Source organism: Limulus polyphemus, unplaced genomic scaffold (assembly GCF_000517525.1).
Source record: "Limulus polyphemus unplaced genomic scaffold, Limulus_polyphemus-2.1.2 Scaffold1445, whole genome shotgun sequence".
Lineage (NCBI taxonomy): Eukaryota > Metazoa > Arthropoda > Merostomata > Xiphosura > Limulidae > Limulus > Limulus polyphemus.
Genome location: NW_013667055.1, coordinates 48,424 through 71,441, shown reverse-complemented (window position 1 = coordinate 71,441; position 23,018 = coordinate 48,424). Strand labels below are relative to the sequence as shown.

The window sequence follows — 23,018 nt, the reverse complement described above, 5'->3', positions numbered from 1 at the left end:
TTTCAAGTTTTGCAGTTATATTTTGTGGTTGTTCGTAATAAAAGCTGTTTTGTGAGGTATATTTAACAAGTTTTAACTTAGTCGTTTTGTAAATTAATCATATCATTAAGTATTTTATATGCATGACACCTCATAACACTTAGTTACACGGCTTAGCAGTGTGTATGTACTTGACTACACATAGCAACAGGCAGTCGTAGCGTTAAACATTTGATATATTTTATATTTAGTTTAGTTACAGTAAGATGTTATGATTGTTGTATCATAGTCCTTCGTTGATTTGGCTTCTGTGTGCTTGTTTGTTTCGTGATGCTGGTTACTCAAAATGTAATCCCCCCCCCCTAAAATATGCGACTTAATTCCCTGCGGTGAGGAAACCGCAGACAACCCATTGTGTATCTTTGCGTTAAAACAACAAATGTAATATTCAATCCCTGAGCAATAAGGCATATGAGACGTGATACTCTAACATATATTTTAAAATCTCCTTCACCAGTGCCTTCTCCACCCAGCTTGGACATATTGATTTTAGGAAATAGACATCGTTAAAACGTTTTTTCAGTGTGTTTTCTAGCACCGCTTTTTTTTTTTTGTAGCATAAAATAACAGAATGCGAACTTGCAGATCGGTTCTGTGTATAGTAGGTCGAGTGTTTATGAAGTTCGGTAAGGTAGTGTGTCAAGCCCACTGTTATTTATAATGTATGTATATAGATGGTTCCTCCTAATATTCATGATGCTTAATTTTCAAAAGACAAATATTCGGGCAAGTGGAAAACAGTTTATTAGTGCTAAAACTCACTTTTCGTTATTAATTTTGTTTTAGGCGAAGAAGAGAAAATTGCATGTTAACAGTGCATGACCGTTTTTACAGCCATCAATCGAAGATCGAAAACTTAATTGAATGATAAATTTACCAACATATTCAAACATATAATATATCTTGGTTATATACTCTTGAAAAAGGCTATATATGTTAATGAATATGGAACTAAAATCAGAAGTAAAGCTAAAAAGAAACATGGTCTTCTTGGATGCATATCAAACACTCAATGGAATAATCAAACCATTACTATTCAAGCAACTCGTATCTTGCCAGAGTTTGTGTCATATTGGAATATGATTTTCCTGTTTACTCGGCAGCAAGCCATTCAGCGGTGGAAAAGTTAACAGAGAGCAATTTGAAGCTGACTGCGTGATAATTGACTGTACAATATCGACACCTTTTCCGTTTAATACATATGAAACCGATTTCCACTTGCAAGTGTTCATCGTGCCATTGATCTGATAAAATTTTTAGGTGAAACTGAAAGTCCTTTAGAAACAGTACAGCTTTCGTTTAAAAATAACAATCCATATTTGGAGAAATGTGGATAATAAAATCTGACAGTCGTCTTGACGTTTTTGGTAAATACAATATTTCCGGACATACGTTTGGTCATACTATTGGGGAGGGGTGGTGGTGGATATTTTCCAACTATACAAAATGCTGTGAGGATCTGAAACCCATTCACATTATACTCAAATTAGGTAGTGTCAACGTGATATTGAGTCTCGACTGCATAATTTCCGCTATAAAAGACGTGCTCCTACGTCATAAGTTACCACGAACTTCCGTTTTGCAGAGTATATGCTAACAACAATTCGCGCAGTAGAGCGGGAATTGCAGCAGACGTGAACCAATTGTGCAACGTAGAAACGGAAATCAGAAGAGTCAAAAATATATGGTTTCCATGTTGAGGTTATTATGGTTTAACTTTTTCAACTTTTTTACTGCCATATGACATTTCATTCGTCTCGTCTCACAAGAAAGTTCTTTGTTGATTTTTTCTACCTTCCATCCTGTTACGTCTTGTTTAGAAAAGCGGTTCCCAAATATATCGTGGGGTGGGCGTCTTTATCTGCTTTTATAAACTAAAGCTCATGCACGTACGCAGAGGGGGTTCGGCCGAATCCCCTATTTTTGTGATGTAGAAAAAATCCTATATAGTTATAGCGCAGCTGCTTATGGTATCTAACGTTTTCTACATAGCCTACATTCTTCTGCATTTTTTGGCTTGAAATAGTCGCATGCCCCCAGACCCCCTTATCATCAGCATGTTTTGCATGCTGTTTATGCTTCACACAATATGTGTTGGCTTTTGATCTTGCAAATTAGAAGCCCCCTTTCAAACATTTTGCGTATGGTCCTGAAGCTTGTCTTACTTTCTGGTTTAATAAACAGGCACAACCTTCTTACTAGCAAGTAAGCAGTATCGTAAATAGAAGCTAGGTACTGTACACTTACATATGCATGTCTGATTGAGCATGTGGTGCACTAAATACGATTTTTAATATTTAGAGGAAGCTGCATATTGGATTTTTTGTTGTTAGTGTATGTAATGTTTGAGGGTGAAGGCGTCAAATACCACGGACAAGGGGGTGGCTGTCTAAAAGGTTTTAAAACCCCTGGTCTGTCAATACACGCAAATGCTTCAATCTCAGTAATTATGAACATGCATCTGTAAATACTTTTTCGTGATTCGTTATATAGGCATATTTTTCATAAAATTAAAGTGTAAAACTTAATTTTCTTTATTGCTGTAAATTTGGAAATTAGAAAAAAATTACAATATTAAAGGTACTGAGTAGTGTATGTAGATTAGGTACGTTATATTAAAACGATTTTTTGACCTTCACTAATACATGTTGTTGCAGCCACGTCCCGTCGTACCCTATTTGACAACCAAACATTTTGACAATTGCTCTGAAGTGTAGTTTTCATGGCAAAACGGGCCATAAGGCTGTTATGTCCAAAGCATATCACTTCTCTCTTCGTGCTTTTCATAATCCATTTAGTGATTGAAGACGATGGTTTCCGAGTGCTCGTTTCAACACTCCGATTGCACAAAAATATGGCGACTTGACTAGTGTGCCTTCACGTGGAATAGTGTAACTGTTTCATTCTCCAGTTGCTTTAGGTATGCACCAATGAAACCTATCAGCCATGGAAGCAACTTGTATATGCGACACTTCTGTTAAAAGCTGAGATACTTCTCGATTATGTTGCGTACTGTTTTACTGGGGCTTGTTTGTTTTTATACTCATACCTGTTACAAGACTCTATACTTTGCTTGCCACGATCAGGGTACAACTTGTTCCAGGTCTTTTTCTGGATGATCATGGTTTTACAAATTGATCCATATTTCTTTGTTTTGCAATGCCATTAACTGAACATCCTAAATCCTGATCTTCACGTATTTTTATGTTACGAGTTTATCACTATTTTGCAGCGGAAAGGGCTATTACATACCTTTCCCGAAAGTGATCAGTTTTCATTGACATCATATAGGTAACCTACGCAATGCCAAACAATGTTCGAATGTAGTTCTGATACTTACCGTTCCACCGCGACTTCATATCTGATGTGGTTGTCATGTGACTTGCATGTTTAAAATCGTTTTAACATAACGTACCCAACCTTCCATGTAGTTGAGATAATGTGTAAATGAAATAATTGAAGTAAATAATGATCCATCAGTTATGTATAAATTGTACTTGGTTGAAGCGATGTTCATAGAATTTTCAGTTCTGCAAAACATGTATTAATGCCTGTAACCTGATCTATTAGCTCTCTCAGTAAAATGAAATTGGATTGGAATATTTTCATAAAGTCCTTGTTCCTAAAAGCATGTTCATGTGTTAACGCCTGTAACGGGATCTAGTAGTCCTTATCAATAAAAAGGACAATGGATTGAAAATATTTCCAAATGACGACAGGTTCTAATGAATGTAATCAGGAAGATGTTGATTCTAAAATGCATTTTATTTGTATTACGCTTGGTGGTGGATTTTACAGTTCCGTCGGACTCATTTGTATAAACTGAACCTCAAAACTTGAAACAATTACTATGGAAGAAACAAGAATTTTATAAACAAGGGATAAGAGTTAGAATCCCTTGAAGATGTTAATGGTTAGGGCTAGAAACACATATAGCAGTTGCAGGCTTTTCATTTACCATTTTTAATCCACGAATTGTGCATGAGTGTATATAAGGTGTTTTTTGTTGTTTTGTTTTTCAAGTCCTATACCCTCGTAGTCTAAGTATGACATAGTGGTTAGCGTATCGGACTGGGTATGTGAGACGAGGTGCTTTTAAATACGCTTTAAACGTTCAGCTTTGTTTATGAGTGAAAGTCAATTTCGCTATTCTTCAGGTGGCAGATACTGGTTGCAATTCAAAATCGTGATGGTTATACCTAAACATATAGGTCGTTGACCTAGCTGACTGTTTAGCCCATTGTGTGAATAGATGTTTGTGTAGGTAAATTAACACGGAGCTGTTCAAAATGGCCATATAACGACACAGTGTTACAACAGAATCATTACTATTCTTTTTTGCAAGGTTGTAATAACATCCAAACCTATTATTTCAACAAAAGAAGAAAACATTAGTGAAATACATAGATGACTTGAAAAATCTTGGATATATGATGGCAGTGTGCAATTTTCGTTGTATATGTTTTGTATTGTTTCTGGGCATCATGCTATATTGAATCGTACAATACTTAACTTAAATTTCTCGTTGTGGTAAACTGTTAAAAATTGCATCACAGATATGATTAATTCACCCATATTTTATAAGTACAACCATGATTACGAAATTCATAAAACATATGTTTATAATTATGGTGGTATGCTCAACAATGTATTATTGGAGATGTACGCGTGTTGTTTTCTTCGTAATAGTCACGTGCCGTTGCAAGTTATTTATTGGTTATCCAGGTTTATTCGGATATTATATTTTTTTTATATTTGAGTAGTGTTAAAATACCGGTTTTAGAAATATATAGTACTTAAATTATTAAAAAAGATTTAGAAATTAAGTTACTTCTAGATATGTAAATAATTCTCAATTCTACTTATACGTATCTATTGTTTACCTGAATTTTATAGTTCCTACAATTTTTAACTAATTCTTAACCCACAATATACAAACGAAGACAAATTTTAGAAAAAGTCGGGGAGGAGTACAAAATGGAGGTTCGAGAGTTGTTTAGGGCTCTCAGGTTTGACTGAACAATTAATTACATTCATATCAACATACATAGTAACATTCGAAACTGTAAACTAAATCCAGATTTTTCCGGAAGTTTTCAAGTTATACAGCATAAGAATAAATTTATGATTTATTTGAGAATTGGTATCGAAATGTAATGGGATCGGCCAGCATAAGCATCTGTATATTCGATTTCATATCTTCGAATTCCTTTTATAATGAGACTTCCTAACTGAGGTTAATGATTTGCTACACGGGTTAACTTTAAAATTAACATAACATCTAAACTGTCATTTATAACACGGTGTGCACAATTTTCATTTTCACGTATAGTTTACAAATTTTTCAATATTTTTAGTTTGAGATTTTTCCTCATGTTTAGAACCATCGTTTTTAATTATCTATAATGTGTAGAAGTAAGACTTGACTTAAAATACTTATTTTTCAAGTACGTAAATGTAAAGTAAACCTTATGGAGTTCATTATCACTAAAATATAAAAATAAATTGTCTTGTTAAAATTTTTGTTGCAAATATGACTAAGATTGTGCGTATATGTCCCAGAAATTGCGTCTTGAAACTGTACTTATCGCCGTAAATAAAACTCTGTACGTGTTTTTTTTATATAATCTTGTTGATGTGAAGAATTAAAATAATATAATGAATGTAGAGTGAACTATTAATAACATAATGTACCTTGACATACGTACATAAATTTTAACCTAAAGTTGTTAAATTTAATACTGTTTTTGAATAAGTTTATACTCGCTCTGTAAAAAGCGTTAAAATACCTAGAGCAGTGGTGCGCAAACTTTGTATGGTATCCTCCTTTCTAAACATGCGTTTTGTTGCGCCCCCTCACACCTATAACTTAATTTTGTGTGTATATACTGTACATGTTATTTTCTCCATGGTGTTTTTATTATATTGTTGTCTCCCTGTGGAAGAGCGGGAATTTTACAGACTTATAGGGCTAAAACCAGAGGTTCAATTCCCCGCCGCGGACACAGACGATAGCCCAATGTGATTTTGCTCTAAAACAAACAATCAATACTATATTACTTAACAATAGTAATATCTGTAATGTAGTTTTAAGACGTTTCTATTCTTAAGATTGTGCTTTCAGGTATAATTTATATTCTATAGTTATAGCTGCGCGTCCCACAACTTGCGCACCATGGACCTAGAGAATGGGGAATGTAGCTGCTGGGCCTAATTTGTACGAAATGGGTCTTCTCTTCGCGATAATCACGACCTGTTTTCTGATACTAACAGCACCATCAATCTTTGGTATACATCTGATGGAATAGACCGCCACTGTTCACGCATAGTAGCTCCAAATTTAGTGATATTTCATGGTTGGATCTTGACTTCATTTGGCTGGTTGTGACATCTCCTGGTATTTCATAATATTTTCCCAACATTGTACTGTAATGTTACTATACAAATTCAGTAGGGAAGAGCACGTTATTAGTTGTGGGTATGATGTCTCGATACTTTTGGTATCACTCGAATTTTCGTTTTGCAGGCTATACGACACCATTGTGTAGCGTTGGCCTACATAATTTAAAGAAACATTTTTAGACTGTTCTTGTAACAGTGTTTCTGACACCATAATATTTATATATATTTAGAAGAGACAATGATGGGTCTTATGGCAAAGTTTAGTGAAGGGAACTTATATAAAAGGTATTGTAACTCATTCATCGTAAGCTTTATATTTTTAAACTTGTACTCAAAAATATGTACCACTTATAAAGAGATAGAGAGAGGTTATGCAAAACTGCATTAGGGATATACCCATATTATTTCACATCGTTAAAATAGTAAATACAACAAAATATTATCTAATACAAAAAGGCCAGTAACGAATGAATGTCCTCTACAAAAAGTTAGAAAGTAGCAAAAAACAAAGTTATGAACAGTGTGTGAATAAACAGCGATTAAAAACAGGCACATTTGAGTGTATATGTAACTTTTTTTTTCGCAGAAAGAAAGTTAGTGAACTTAATTTTTTTTTGGACAATATTCTGTTGAAAATTGGTTTGTAACAAACAAATAATTATACATTATTCGACACTTATCGTTACTTTTGTGCTGTAAAAGGAGCTTCTATTATATTAGTTTTTGGAAGTACACAAGTTGATTAGGTTGTATGAAACTATTTTATAGCTTCATGTCGATACGGTCTATTTCGCCACGTCCGGCTGTGCTTTTTCTAACGACTGTCATCTTAACAATAGGCTTATAGGGTAATTTCTTTGCAAAAGGCTCCATTGTAAAGCTTCCATGGTCAGAGCACACTACTACCCCTGCTGTATTTCCATCCTCAGTCTAGTGTACAAGGATGACGGTTTCTTGGCGTCGTTTCAACGGTCCGACTTACTTGACCGGTCTTCTTATGGAATACCGTAAATACCTATTTTATTCTCCATGTAGCTGATTGAGATAAGCGATGGTTGAACGGATATGTTGTGTAAAGTAACTTGTGTATCCACGTCGTGAGTCGCATTTCCAGGTGAAAATCCTTTTTGGTTATGTTGCGCAATGTTGTCTGGGGCACAGGGCTTTGCCATTGACCACTATGTTTGTGGATATCGCCTGTTACAAGACGCTGCACTTTGGTTACCACGGCCGGGGTATGTCTTGTTACAAGTCTATTTCTTTGTCTACCAACACCATTACGTACACACATAAATATATTGTGTACTGTCGGAAAGGGTTGTTATATACTTTTCTTCAATGCGACCAATTTTGGGTTGCATCATTACATACCAAAATTAAAACAATGATAGAATATACTTCTGATACATTCCGTCCCACTACGACTTTATATCGGCTGTGGTGTTATCAAGTGCCTTGCTGATGTGCCTATTCAAGATTGTTTTAATATAACGTACTCAACCTCTGTATTTGTTAAATAAATTCCGAAATAACGTTATATTCTAACGTAATGAATATACATTGAACAGAAAATTTATAATTTTTACCTTATACAGTTAAAGAATTTTACCATTAAGACTAACATAGCTAGGCTTGCTTTTCAATTCATTTACGAACACTTAAAATATTTTTGATAACTTGATTGGAAATAAAATGTTGATAGACAATTTTTTATATAATGAAGCTCGCCAGATTTGATTTACCCGCAGAAATGTTTTTCTGTCTAGACTGTCAGGTTACAAACGCTTAATACAGATAACGTTACACAAAGAAAATGACAATTTTTACGTCAAGGATAAGGTTACAACAACAAAGAATTTGTTTGTCATTCGAAACGTCATCGATATATTCTGAACTGAGAGATGACAGTAATAATAAAATTGAAATAATGACTATCAGAAAGATTTTAAAGGTATACCTCCCAAAAAAGTTGCATTTACGTTACATTCCAGTAGACCGTGTCTTCTTGTTATGATGGCGCTATTCCTTTTACTTTATTTTATAGCGTTCTATGGAATTTTTGTAGTGGTGCTGCAAGCTTTTCCTGTATTCAAGATAAACCGGTCGTTATCGTAAACACCGCAATTTTTATTTAGTTACTAGTATTATAGAAAGATCCGGCTTAGAACCGCGTGCACACAATTCACCAATTTTATATTAACTTCGCTGAACATTAACAACTATTCCACAGCTAAAAGAAATATGAGTTGCTTTATTATTTTTTTCTTCATTTTTACATCTCAAATATTTTTAGTCAGGTATTTTTTTTTTTCGTTATTCTTGAAGGAAAATTAAATTCTTACCCTGAAGAGAAATCACATTGTTTTATAACGTAACTTTAGATATTACCTTGAACTTGTTAGCCTTATAAAAAAAAATTGTTACACTTCAGCTATGACCTTGTTATTCAGATATAATCCTAGTATCGTAGAATACAAGAGAAATACGAAGTTTGGGAAGAGTTTTTGGATAATATAAAAATTATCTGATACTTAGAAATTTCAGTTTAATAGTTGTAGACTTGTTACATTAATGTGTCATTAGTGAATGATTTGCATGTGTTTTGCAGCAGCGTTTGATAACCATTGGTTCTAGGTTCAAATTCCTGTTCGAGAATCTATCTTATCTACTTTTCCACTTAACTTAGTATTACATATTATCAGTGGCGTGCAGAGGTTCTATATGCCCGGGGCCTTGTACCCAAGACCTTGGAGAAGGGCGGAAAGGGTTCTACTATTCGATTTGACTCTTTGCGTTGGATGCCCGGGGCCTCGGAACCTTTCGCCTCCCCCCCCCCCCCGCACGCTACTGCATATTATCCTACCATTGTTTACTTGTAGGTGTTGCAAAATACGAATGACCGATGTTTAACTAAGACAGCTAGTAATTGCATATACTCTGTATTAATATACTAGAATTGTTATTTTTTTATTAAAATCGATTAAAACCTGCAACTTAGGCGTAGAAATTCCTGATCTTAAGTCGCTTAGAAAGTGAAATTGCGCAGTGACGTTTTCTTCCTCGACAAACATAAACATACTTTTTGTTTTACGTGTTAAGCAACGAAGAAAGAGCATGTTCCTGGATATATCGGTGCATAAATTCAGTAGAATAACTTACACCGTAGAATAGCAGTTATTTGGTTTATCATATGAATTGAATAAGGTTTAATTTTTCAGACAATACTTACTTGTTGTATAGCCATGGCTATTTCCAATTCACTGTCAAACGCGTATCTGCGACGTTCTATCTAATACACTGTTGTAGTATACACTAAACATGTCGATTTTTGAAACGTGTCACGTGAAACCGTTGTTAGAATAGCTATTTTTTACCAGTTAAAAATATACTGGAACTTGCGATGCGGTATAATTAGAAGTTCTAAAGTTAGTTTAGTTTTCTCTATCGTAGGTTAACGCAAGTTCATTTCCAATTATTTATAAAATGTATTTGGTTTAAACACAAACTGAAGTCACAACAGCTGTGAAATTTATAAATTTTTGTTTATTAATATCGAATTCATTGATATAAAATTGTTTCAATCTACTTTGAAAAGGGATTGAAAATGTAAAGCAATCGGACGACCGAATGTTTTCAAGTAATTGTTTGAAACTTCCTATATGCGATGATTTTGTAGGAATATTATCACCTGTGTTCCGTTTTTACCAGTACTTCAAGATTTGCAGTTATATTTTGTGGTTGTTCGTAATAAAAGCTGTTTTGTGAGGTATATTTAACAAGTTTTAACTTAGTCGTTTTGTAAATTAATCATATCATTAAGTATTTTATATGCATGACAACTCATAACACTTAGTTACACGGCTTAGCAGTGTGTATGTACTTGACTACACATAGCAACAGGCAGTCGTAGCGTTAAACATTTGATATATTTTATATTTAGTTTAATCTGTTTGTAAAATTGAGTGGTATATCTACGCTTTATCAGAAACGTAGCAACCAATTATAACATTAATCATTTTATACATACACCTAACAACCAGTCACCAGCATACAGGATTTAGCTGGACTGTTCATTTGTGGTACAGCACATATTCGTAGAGAATGACATTCTGAATATATTTAAAACTTTTACTGTACATGAGACAAAATGTTTTCTCATCAGTCAGAATATCCTGTTATCAATTCCATGAAGTAAATAACCGTTTGATTACCCGGCACCGTTTTTTAAGTCTTCTGACCTATATTCTAGACTAAGAAGTGTGCAAGATTTAAATTTCCACAGATTGCGCTGGTAAAGTAAGAACTAAGACAAATAAAAAATTCATTGTTATAATGGTTATTTAAAGTGTGAATTATCAACAAGCCTTCTCTTGCTATAACTATCATTTGTGGTTACTATGCATAAATATTCAGAAATTAGAAAAATTCTTTATGCTGTTGAACTACCTTTCACGTTTCTTTTTATCGCCGTTTATTTTGCAGATATACACATCTAGTCATAAAGAGGTCGGGCGTATGACCTAGAGGTTAGTATGCCAGGTTGAGAATCAAGAGATGTTATACCACCGAACACGCTCCTCATTTTCAGCTGTGGGATGTTTATAAAAGTGATAGTAAATTCCGTTATTCGGTGTAAAAAGCCGGACAAAAAACCTTCTGGTGGCAGGTGCTATTGGCAGACTGTCCTTCCTATGGTCAGTAGTTCAAAATTAGGAATGAATACACCTGATCCTCTAGGATCTCTGACCTGGCCGCTTAGCCCACTAATGCATAAGATACCAGAATAACATTTATATTCTGGATGCATAATCAGGCTATTTCAACATTACTTGACTATATATTACCAACTGGTGTCACTGAAAAGCTTAGCTTTCTTTCAGTTTGACGATTTTGTTTAATCATCAACTGAACATTTGAAGATTAAGAGCGCGTTTACTGTAATAAACTTTTGGTTCCGCGAGTATAGGCTCATATAAATACCCTTCTGTTTGTTTTTTTAATCTTAATGTGCCACTGGGGGAAATATTACACCAATTAAAAACGTATTTAAATCACAATTATTTTTTTCAGTTTCGAAAATTATTTGGTGCCGTTTGTTTACGTAAATTATTATATAAATCTGCATTGAATTTAAATTGGGTGTAGCATTTTTCAACTGGGAAACGTATTTTTTGCACGCAATCCACCAAATTATTGTGCAAGTTTATCGTGGGATGATCTTTGTATGAGAAAGTCGACAAGAAATTTTTACTATCATATAACCTCCTCGGTGGCTCAGTTGTAAGTTTTTGGGCTCACAACGCTAAAAATCTGGTTTCGATATTGGCGTGGGCATAACACAGCCCATTATGTAGCTTTGTGCTTAATAACAAATACCATTATAAAGAAAATGTTGACCCTTTGGTCAAAAAGATGAACGTTTTTTTTAACACTTAAAAAAAAATCAAATCTACTGTTCAGTGTTTTAATAATTCAATCCGGTATATGTCATGCACGACTTCTGATCTTGAGTTTCTTGGTTCGAATTTCACCACAAACGGGCCTTTTCTGAAGTATATCTTAAAGCAGCATCAAGCTCATCCACCAGAACGTATAGCGTTAAATATGATTAATTAATAATTCTATAGATACCAATAACAAAAAAATCAACTATGTATTTTAAAACTTTTGTATCATACTTAGAAAAACGTTTCTTAATTATAACATATACGTATTTGAATGATTATAAAGTAATATTTACAATACCGAAACAATATTTTGCTTCAACAGGTTAACAATAAAAGGAAAACAAAACATGGTTGTTTGTGATTGTCAAGCAACAGAGTAAAAATAAAAATACGTACACGCATATAATCTGGTATTGAGAAAAATTAGCTGTTTTCTATCTCATTCTAATGTTCTAAACCACACTACACATCATCCAAAGATATTACATTGGGCCCCATCCCGCATTCTCGTTGGCGTTTGATCACGTGTATTATCTTGTATATTTTCGATAGTCAGTTGGACTTTGATACTGCTAATGATTTGTGAAATACAAGTATTTGGTGTCATTGAATTATTTGAAAGTGGACAGTGATACATGTGTACTGCAATAGTTTACGTATTTTGCTTTCAATTCCGTATAAGGAAGTTGGAAGGTTGAGCAGTCAGCCCTGTTGTTTGAGCGTGAGTAAAAGCGGCAAGACATTCCCTTAGCAACGGTCAACGTACACGTGAAGTTCTGCATTACATACATGCATTGTGTGATGCTTTTATTGTTACACATGGATGAAATTTTATATTCAAGAACTAAATGCGAATCGTATCTGTTTGATGTGTACGTTAAGATTTAAGCAGTGTGTGATTCAAAAGCTAATGTCTCAACGCTAAGTAACTTACTACACAGCCTATGACTTTCGCGCTCTGATTCCCGTTTTGTTTTCCCTCTGTTCCGCGTCCTGTAATCTTTTGAGCATTTAAAAATTACTCTCCGGCCAGTGAACACGGAGAACATAGCAAATAAAATATGTTTTTGCCATATATGTGTGTTATCTTGTGATGTTTACTTACTGTCGGTTAAAACATTCATATCTATAGTAACGTATGTAACTACTTAATTAATTTGATTAGGCTAATTGAAATAAAATTTAAAAGACTGGCAGGCAAGCAGTCATCCACTTGTAATCTGTGAGTGAAAATTTGATTGCCTGTAGGTGAGTCAGGTTCTGAAACTAGAGTAGGGAAATGATGACTCATATCCACTACTGTGTGATAGGTGATAAAAATAAATAGAAGTAGGTCTTGGCTGTGCTATTCATCTTTATGGGCTTACAAGAAAGGCTCCTATACTTTTTTGATTCAAGATCTACTTCATTAAGATTACATAGGTGTCAATAATTTAAAAAAGTAACTTTTACAATTCCTCTAGGTGATTCTCTAGTGATCTTAATTTAAAATATTTTATCCTCTTTTAATAAGTGACTATAATTTTTGAAACAAGTTGCAGTGCCTTAGTGCCACTCTTTGAGATTGTGGTGAACTAAAAATGGTTTAGGTAAACTGCTAAGAAGTTGTAGAAACTACATAACACTGTGAAAAGCAAATAGGAAATCAGTATTAGTGTAACTACATAGACCAGTTTTGAAAACGGGTGTTACTCAATACATATGACTGAAATGTATTTACAATTAAAAGGTGTTGGATGAAGGTATATCAATATGATCAATAAAATATAAAAACACAAGTACTGTTACAGATTTTTGTGCAACACCAAACCATTTGTACAAACATTCTGAAACACCTGAAATCTTGTGATTCCCAGAGCATTATTCTAGTAATTTATAATTTTATTTTATTTCTTTTTTTTTTTAAAAAAGGAATAATGCTCCTAGACTAACAAGACAAACTAACATCAGCCTTGATTGTAGTAAGTTTGGTAACAGGAATTTATTTTTTACATCACTGTGTTTCTGAAATTTACTGTATTACTGTTTTTATATCCAAGTATAACTTAATAATTTAACATGTCTGTACATAATGATCGAACTTGACAGAAGTTCAGGAGACCAATAAATTTTCAATATTTGGCAGTTGAAATGTTTTGTTGCAATAAACAAGAATGTTTTTAATTAATAAGGCTTGGCTTAGCATGTTCAGACTGTGAATTTGATCTGTTACCACAAAAATATATTCCATACTTTTGGGCTATTGGTACACTATAAGAGTAACAGTAAAATCCCACTATTCAGTTGGACAAAGAATAGTCCAAGAGTTGCTGATTGGGACTGTTAACCAGCTGCCTTCCATCTTGTCTGTCAGCTTAAAATTAGGAATGACTGTGCACAGGTAGCACAGGTTGAACAAATATCTGGAGTGTAACAAAATTTTGAACAGGTTAACTTCAGTTCAAAGTTGAAAATAGAACTAAACATTATTGTCTTTATGTATCATTGTAAATATAAATTAATATGTGTATTAGTGACTGAATGCTCATTCAATACATGCATACTTCTACATTACCAGAGATCATAAGTCCAACAAACTATATATTTATTTGTAGTTTCTGCTAATGATGTAGAACAAGTACACTTATCTATACTAAGTTTGTTGCATTTTGTTTTTTTATCTGCTATTGTCATTTGACTGGTGGTAGAATAACAGGTATAACTACTGTCCTGTTAATAAACATCAAAACCTTTATTTTATAACATGTACATTTACCTCAGAATGGGATCTTCTAATATCTTGAGTGGATTCATAATCTTAGCACATTGGCACAAAAGGAAGACCACGTCATATGCACCTTAAATCAAGATATTTCAAATATATAATTTGCAAAATGAAATAATTTTTATCATAATTCCAATAAAGAAAGAACATTTTATATTTAAAGTGTTATAACTTTGCTCTCAAGAATTCTGGAATATCTGGTCAACATGTACTTAGATGTGTTTGGCCTAAAATAACTGGTTTGTAGAGTTTTTTTGTATATTCAAGAAATGAGGTATTAAGAAGCTAAATAGTAAGTTTACAAAGAAATACAAGTATATTCTCACATTCTTAGTCAGTTCTCAATAAATATTCTCCAGAAGAATACCAAATAGCTGTAACCATTGAATAGCTATGCAAAAATAGTGTAACCATATATTGATATACTTATGTAATATGACATCATATGGTTAATGCAATTTTGTAGTTAACAGTTAGATACATGAATTTTTCCTGAGTTCAAGCTTTGTAGACAAAAATTCTAAGTAAATTATTGCATTAAAGTATTAATATGTGAAGTAGCCTCAAGAAGTATAACTTCTAGCTTTTTAAACACATTGTCTAAACTTTTAATGTGCTATATTGATTATGGATCAATGAATTTGTTGGTTACAGGGCCTATAATAACATGTAACAGAAAAAATACCATCAATATTTCAGTTAATCCCATTAATTATTGTATGTAGGGGTTTCCCTTGGATTTTACTTAGAAAATGAGTGATTTTATCTGTTTTGTTTTTGTCAGTCCATTATAATAAGTGTTATAAGAGGCTAAAACATGATTATCAACACATGGACCTTTCAAGTAGTGTACAGTATAAAAACAAGTTGGCAATTTAAGGTTAAGCACATTTTTCAAAAATGAACACCTTTATTTTATAAAGGTGTTCCAGCACTAGGGAAAGTTTATGAACCACTGATATAGTGTATAATAGCCAAAACTGTAGTGAAGTCAGTACTGACACTTGTGTAATAAAGATGGCCTAGTTAAATATTTAGCTTTAAAAATTAATAACTATTTTGATATTGTGGCTTCAGTTGTCCAAGCAGTATGCATGATAGGAGTACTGAATTGTTTGTCCTATATGGTTGTGGGTTTGTCTTTCATAGTAAAAGCTACAATATAAAGAAATTAAGAAATTTTTGGTATTTTTTTCATTCTTTTATGTTTATTTAGGCTAGTTTCATTTCCTTATATACTCATGAAATTTACCTCAATTAAAATATAACATACTTGTTTTTTTACCAAATTTTTCAGATGTATTCTTACAAATGTTTTTGTTATATGAAAATTTCTAAAGTACATGTATCATTCCAGCAGCATATGGAATAAGTCAACCTCTTGACTTCTCTTGGATAGAAATAGTAGTGCTCATAATAATAAAATAAGCTGGGGAAAATAGTTCTTGATTATACAACTTTATTTCAAGTTTGAATAATCAATATTAGAACTTAATGATAAAACAAAACATGAATGTAATAACAAGAAGCATTTATTAAATTTTTCGGAATCATCATAATTCGATCATCAGTAATCTAGAGGACACCCCTCTCAGAACTATATTTTTTGCCTTAGGCATTCACAGTTATAATGTAGCTAAATTCCTTGTACCCAGCTTTAAACCTTTTACTATGAATGAATTTACAACACCTGACCTGACTTCTTCCAATTTTCCCAAGAAATTAGTCACCCCCCCCCCCCCATTAAAGATCATGTGATGGCTAACTTTGATATTACTTCTCTTTTTACTAATATTCTTTTGGATGAAACCATTAATATTGCACTTTCTAATCTCTTTGCTAAAAACATTCTTGTTAATAGATTTTCTAAGTCTGATTTCAAAGACTGCCTTCTCCTCTTTAACAATACTCTATATGAGCAAATAGATGGCATTGCTATGGGCTTCCCACTGGGTCCTACACTGGCCAACATTTTCTCAGTCACCATTAAGCTTCAAACCTGTTCTCTTCAAAAGGTATGTTGATGATACATTCTTATTTTCTGCCATATTGATCATATCCAATGCTTTCTTGACTATCTCAATTCACAACACCCATCTATACACTTCATTCATGAAATTGAGACAAATAGCTCTATTCCCTTTCTGGACGTTCTTGTTAACCATGATGCTAACAGCTTTTCAACTTCTGTCTATTGTAAAAACATATTTACTGGCTTTTTCACTCAGTTTGACAGTTTTATACCCTTCTCTTTCAAACACAATCTTATTCTCTGTCTACTAAATAGAGCCTACAAACTTACCTGATTCTATTTAGCCCTTCACAAAGAAATTACTTCCATTCAAAATATTCTCTTTCAAAATGGCTACGCTATGCATTTCTTGGAGAAACTAGATTCCTCATTTCTAACTAATTTGTTTGTCAAACCACCTAAGATACCCACTGTACCCAAACTTCCTTTATACACCTGCTTACCATATTTTGGGAGATGGAGCTCCCTTATTAAGGAACAGTAACAAAAAAAATTATAACGCATACTATTCCCAAATTTCCCTGGATGTTATTATTAAACCCAATTTCAGACTAAAAAAATTTTTTTTCTGATTCACCTTGTCTACTTATACACGTGAGAAGACTAAGGCCTCCTATATTGGTGAAGCCAAATGTCAATTTAATGTACGTACAAGTACGAACACATGGGCATATCCATAAAAACTGGAAGAAAGGTTGCAAACCCTTTCAACTCCACTATCTGTGAACACAATACAGAAACAGGACATCCAATTTCTCTCTCTCTCTCTCAAAGTTTAAAATTCTTTCAACAGCCAAACATGATACCAAACTTCTTATAAAAGAAACATTATACATAAAAAATCTTCTTCCGTCCCTAAATAACACACAGTCTTCACTGGATTTAAACCTATTTTAACTATTTCACTTGTGCCTCAGTTTTCATTTTCTCGTGTTATATTTGTATATTCAAATTGTTTATTTCTTATTTATATATTTCTGTTGTAAATACAAATATTATTACTCTAGATTACTGATGATGGAATTATGACAATTCCGAAACATTTAATAAATGCTTCCTGTTATTACATTCATGTTTTGATTTATCAGAACTCACTTTTAACTGTATAAAATGCTCTATAATAACAAATCTTCTAGTAGTAGTCTTGAGTGCTAAATATTTTGTTTTATTTGGTTAGTTTTTTTATTTGATATTAATTTGTTTGGGGCAGTTTAATTCCTATGTTTTTAAATGTATTCACCATGCTACTTAAAACAAGGAATTACCATTTAACCACTTGATGAGGAGAGTGGTATCACAGTGTTTCACTTAAAGTATGTCTTCAGCTTTTGCATATGTAACTTTTATAGCAACATCATTTATAATTGAAATGTCCATTCAGGTTTTATATTTGGGTGCTTAATTTATATCGTAAATATCCACTATAGTCCTATTAACTAGTACATGTGTATTTATTTTAACTTAATTTATTATTTTGGTATTTCTGAAATCTTACCTATGCTCTGTTTTGTACTGTATTGTATTTTTTTCCATTGTTTTGTGAAAGTTCCGAAACATAGTTCAACCGAGTAGATTATTGCATGTAACATTTGATGCCTTTCTCTTGCTACATCCTTAATAAAGAGTTCTGTATTAGGTAAATTCAGAAATAGTTTGAAGAAGAATAAAAATTAAGTCAATATCTTAGACATATAATTTTCATCACTGAAGGTTCTTTTGTTAAAATATTAATTTTTTTTTCTGTAACAACTTTTTAAGTTATTGTCTTATTATCTGATTTTGATTAAAGTTTAACTGGATTTGTTACTTCTATCCTTGGGATATGTGTACCAAGTGTGACAATTTTTTTTGAGCATTTACCAACATATTTTTATGTATTTATGTTGATTTATCAACATTAATATATACTTATTTATTAATATATTTTAGTTACAAATACTGACATCAGCTTTATCTTATTCCATAGTAACCTACACTGAAATTTACTGAAAATAAAACAACTGTAAATTGAAAATTTCCTTTTAAGTTTTAATTTTGTGAATTTTTTTTTCCCATCATGGTTATTTACAAATGTAATAACAGGAAATCTCTAAATCTGTTACATTTTAGAAAGAAGACAATTCCATCTTGGCTAGGTTCTTCTGGGCAGATGAAGAATTGAATCAGGTAGCTACAGAATTGGACAGTTTTGATGGGCGTAAGGAACCAGAGAGATGTTCAGCTCTGGTAAACCAACTGCGGGCTTGCCAAGATAAGGTGTGTAGTGTGTTTGTTAGGGAAACAGTGTTAAGGCATGTTGGATTATGTGGTGTCATGCTCATCAATATTTAGTTTTGTTAGGAAAGTATCCTATTGTTGAGTTGAATTCAAAATGGAATGGAAGTAAACTATTTCAGAAACTCAAGTATTCTGGCATGATGAACATGTTTTAGATTGTCTCCAATATTGAACTCATTAGTCCTCCAAAGCTTAAAATCAGTACTTAATTGTTTATTGTGTTAGACCCATAGCTGCTATGTCTTTTGAGCAAAATGTGTGCTTTGCTCAGAAGACTTGTCAGGAACACAGCTATTTTAGTTTAACATATTAGGTTAATGATGATCCTTGTATTATTTTCCTTGCAGTATGTGTGTTCAGTACTTATAAGAATAGGTGTCTAGGTTTTATCTTATTTACCTAAAATTAATCATATAAAACATAAATCTTGTGCAGATTGATTAAGAGTAAATTCTAAAGAAATTTCACATTCCAGTGAAGAATATCATATTAGGAAACAACATAAAGTAAGATTATTTCTGAAAGTCTTATAGTGTGGAATAAACTTTAGGAGTAATCCTAATTTTTTTGTGAATTAGATTTTCATGAATTATCCAAAATATTTGTCCTAAATTAAGTCTAGGAAGTAGTAAACTTCCATGCTTATCAAACACTTGAAGATATTGCTTTTTGAGTTAAGTGTCTTTAAATGTATCAACTGTTGTTTTTTTTTATCCTTTGGAAATGAGATGTGCAGTGTAGAAGTGTTATTACTAAAAAAGTTTTTTGATCATCATTTAAAATCAATTTATGAAATTAAGTATAATCTGAATTTTTAATGTCATAAATACGACAAAGTAAGAACCACTGCTATAAAATGTCAATCATCCCTCTCGGTTCACTGTTAATCAAACAATAAATACGACAAAGTAAAAACCACTGCTATAAAATGTCAATCATCCCTCTCGGTTCACTGTTAATCAAACAATAAATATGACAAAGTAAGAACCACTGCTATAAAATGTCAATCATCCCTCTCGGTTCACTGTCAATCAAACAGGCAACTAATGTTCATTCATATGATGTGTAATACAAACTATTTGTCATTAAACTTGTGTTGTATGCAGCATTTCCATTAACCAGTAAATACTGGTCAGAGGCTGTTTCAAAAGCTAGTCTGACTGGTTGTAATACTTCTGTGAGGAGTAGCTGTCTTAACATATGCATATTAAGCCAGTCTTAAATTTAAAAAGAAATATTTAAAAAATTCACAACCAACATTTTTTTGTGACAGTCTGAACTCCAGCTTCTCCATTTTAGAATTTTGTAACATCAAAAATAAGCTGCTGAAATTTCCAACCAATTAGAAACACCAATTATACATAACTAAAAACAATCTAAAATTTGAATTTTCTACCTTCTTGATTTGCTGAGACATCAGTAAATTTGTCAAACCAGAGAAGCCTCCATCCTTCTTTTCCCTGATGTTTGAAATTGTTTTCTAATAAACTTTACATAGTTAATAGATGTGTTTATAATCGATAAAAAGAGCAGATTCTCCTATACTTGAATCTTTCAAGTCATTGTTTAGTCTTTTTAACCATAAATTATTTGTAAGAAGAATTCTGGAATGCTAAAGGATTATTTTAATCTATTTTATAGTTTTCTTAGAAAGTTGGATAAACTGTAGTAATTTTGGGATGTTCTAGGATGTTTTTTTAGTTCTAAAATATACATTTGTAAACTACATGATTTTTTTTTTTATATCAAGTCAACAAATTTGTAGGAGGCTTAGGGAGAAATGTCTAAATGTTTACTTAAATGCAAAAGAGCTTGAATATGCAATAAGTACTACAAATACTTGTTTTTATGTATATATATATTTTATTAATTTTTATATGTTTTAAACTAAGTAACTAAAACTTATAAACTTCTTGGATTTCCTTAACCAAAGTTCAGTAACATAAGATATCTAATATTGCATGAACTTGAGTACTTTATAAAGCATTACATTCAACAATCACATGGTGTTTATGTTAGTTCTACAGGAAACAGCTAATATTATAGTAGTCTCACACAGTAGTGTCTCAGTTATCACTTAGAAGTGAGGTGCACTGTTTTTGAAAAGTTTCACATTGTTCAAGAACTGTAGCTGGACCTTAAAGAAGTGGATATTTCATGTATGATCAATCAATGGGGGGAAAAAAAGCTGGCTAATTACAGCAGATTGTTGTGAAGTATCTACAATCATCTCATAATATATTAGAATGTTGAATTGCTTCCAAACTAATGGTGCAGTTGCTCTGACAGCTAGAGAAAGCAAACCTCCATCCTTAACACAAGCAAACAACTACACTTAATTCTGGCTCACTGCTATTTTAGGCTACATGCTTCAAGACTGGATTAGATGTTTGCAGCTGAAACTGTATGCTGTGTCATTTAGAAATGGTCATAAAGATTTCACAAAATTGATGTGTGTGTTGGATGCTTAATAAAGAGTATTTCTTTTCAGGGAGACACAAAAAACATGCCTGCAATGGTGTCTAGAACACTTTCAGTGAACCAAGAGCTTATAGAACAATATCCTCTCTCTCTTCTTTCTTTTTTTTTTTTTCAAATTAGTCATGTTTCATCTTGTAACCAGATAATGGGCGTATACTCATTTGGTGAGAAACTGGTACCAGATCCAACCCAATTTCATAAGGAACATGTAATACATGTGGTAGTTTGATGTTGGCAGCTACCATTAGTGCCACATATTATAGGAGCTACATCCTGTGACCTTTATACTACCATAATACTCCTTGACTTCAGCATAATGACTAATCATTTCTGGCCCCACTGAATTGAACTGATTGACCCATTTCTTAAGAAAGAAGAGGGATTGACTGAATTCATGTTCACTGAACTTCAATCTCATTAAGCATGTGTGGAATACTCTAGGGAAATTAATTTCCAGTGAATTTGACATTAAAGATACCTAAATGGTTGTTATTCAAGGGAGTGATTAAGGATGCTCCAAGATCAACACTTGTTTTTAAAGCATGTATTAGCAGCACAAGACTGCTCTTGCTTTTTGTGGCCGTGGCTGTACTCTTGTTTGAAGCAAAATATAATTAACTGTAAAGATGCAAAACCACCCTTACCAAATGCTCATTTACAAGCACAACTTGAATGACTGGTCATTGGCATTTCAGTTAACATGACCTATCATGGCTAATTTGAATAAAAAAAAATCTTTTGAGAAAATGTATTGACATAATTTTATAAAGTGATTTGTCTTCTCATAGTTAAAATATAAATTGTAGTTACCATTTGATTGTTTTGTGCAGTTATTCATTTTATAGATATATTGAAGTTTACTAGTAGTTTTAACAACACTAAGATTGTGGTTAACAATGTTTTGCATAAGAAGTTGACTTTTTTTTTGTTAATGAAACATCTGACTGTATGAATATGTATCTATATTTTTAGTGTTAATTATTTCATAAAGTAAACACTTATCCAGTATTATTAAGAAATACAATTCATTAAGTTTGCTTGGCACTTTTGGTTCCGTACTAGGTTTTGAATATCTGTCAGGACATAATGGATGAAGCTATTCCACACCTCCGAGCTAATCGAGACTTTAGATCAAAATTTCCAGATGAAGTACTCCAGGAAAACCTAGCTGGTCAACTTTGGTTTGGAGCAGAGGTACATATACTACTTAAAAAATTTTGATTTTTATGGTGCATTTCGTTCGTAAAGTAATATTGCCCTTAAAAGAGGAATGGCGGAAGACTTTCTAAAAGTCGTCCTCTACACTTGTGTTTCTACAACAAGCAGTTGCTGTCCATTCAACAAAGTTTCATCTTCAAAAACTACAATGGTTTTGTTATCAGTGGATTCCAGTTTTATAACATTAAAAAAAGTTATAAAAAAGTATGTCAAATATGTGTGTGTGTGTGTGTGTGTGTGTGTGTGTGTGTGTGTGTGTAGTATAGTAGTAATTAGTTCTTTTCGTTAGTTAACGTTTAAGGAAACGGTTCTTTAGTTAAAGTTAAAATTAACGTAACGTAGTAAAGTAAAGTTAAGG

General features: G+C 32.7%; 1 protein-coding gene across 1 annotated transcript in view; it reads left to right on the top strand.

Annotated features, from left to right (window-relative positions):
* Positions 1-23,018, top strand: part of LOC106463607 (lateral signaling target protein 2-like) — a 69,075-nt gene that overhangs the window by 12,546 nt on the left and 33,511 nt on the right. Inside the window, 2 exon segments of the mRNA XM_013923657.2 lie at positions 18,794-18,940; positions 22,505-22,636. Of these exon segments, the coding sequence (XP_013779111.2) occupies positions 18,794-18,940; positions 22,505-22,636 (279 nt within the window).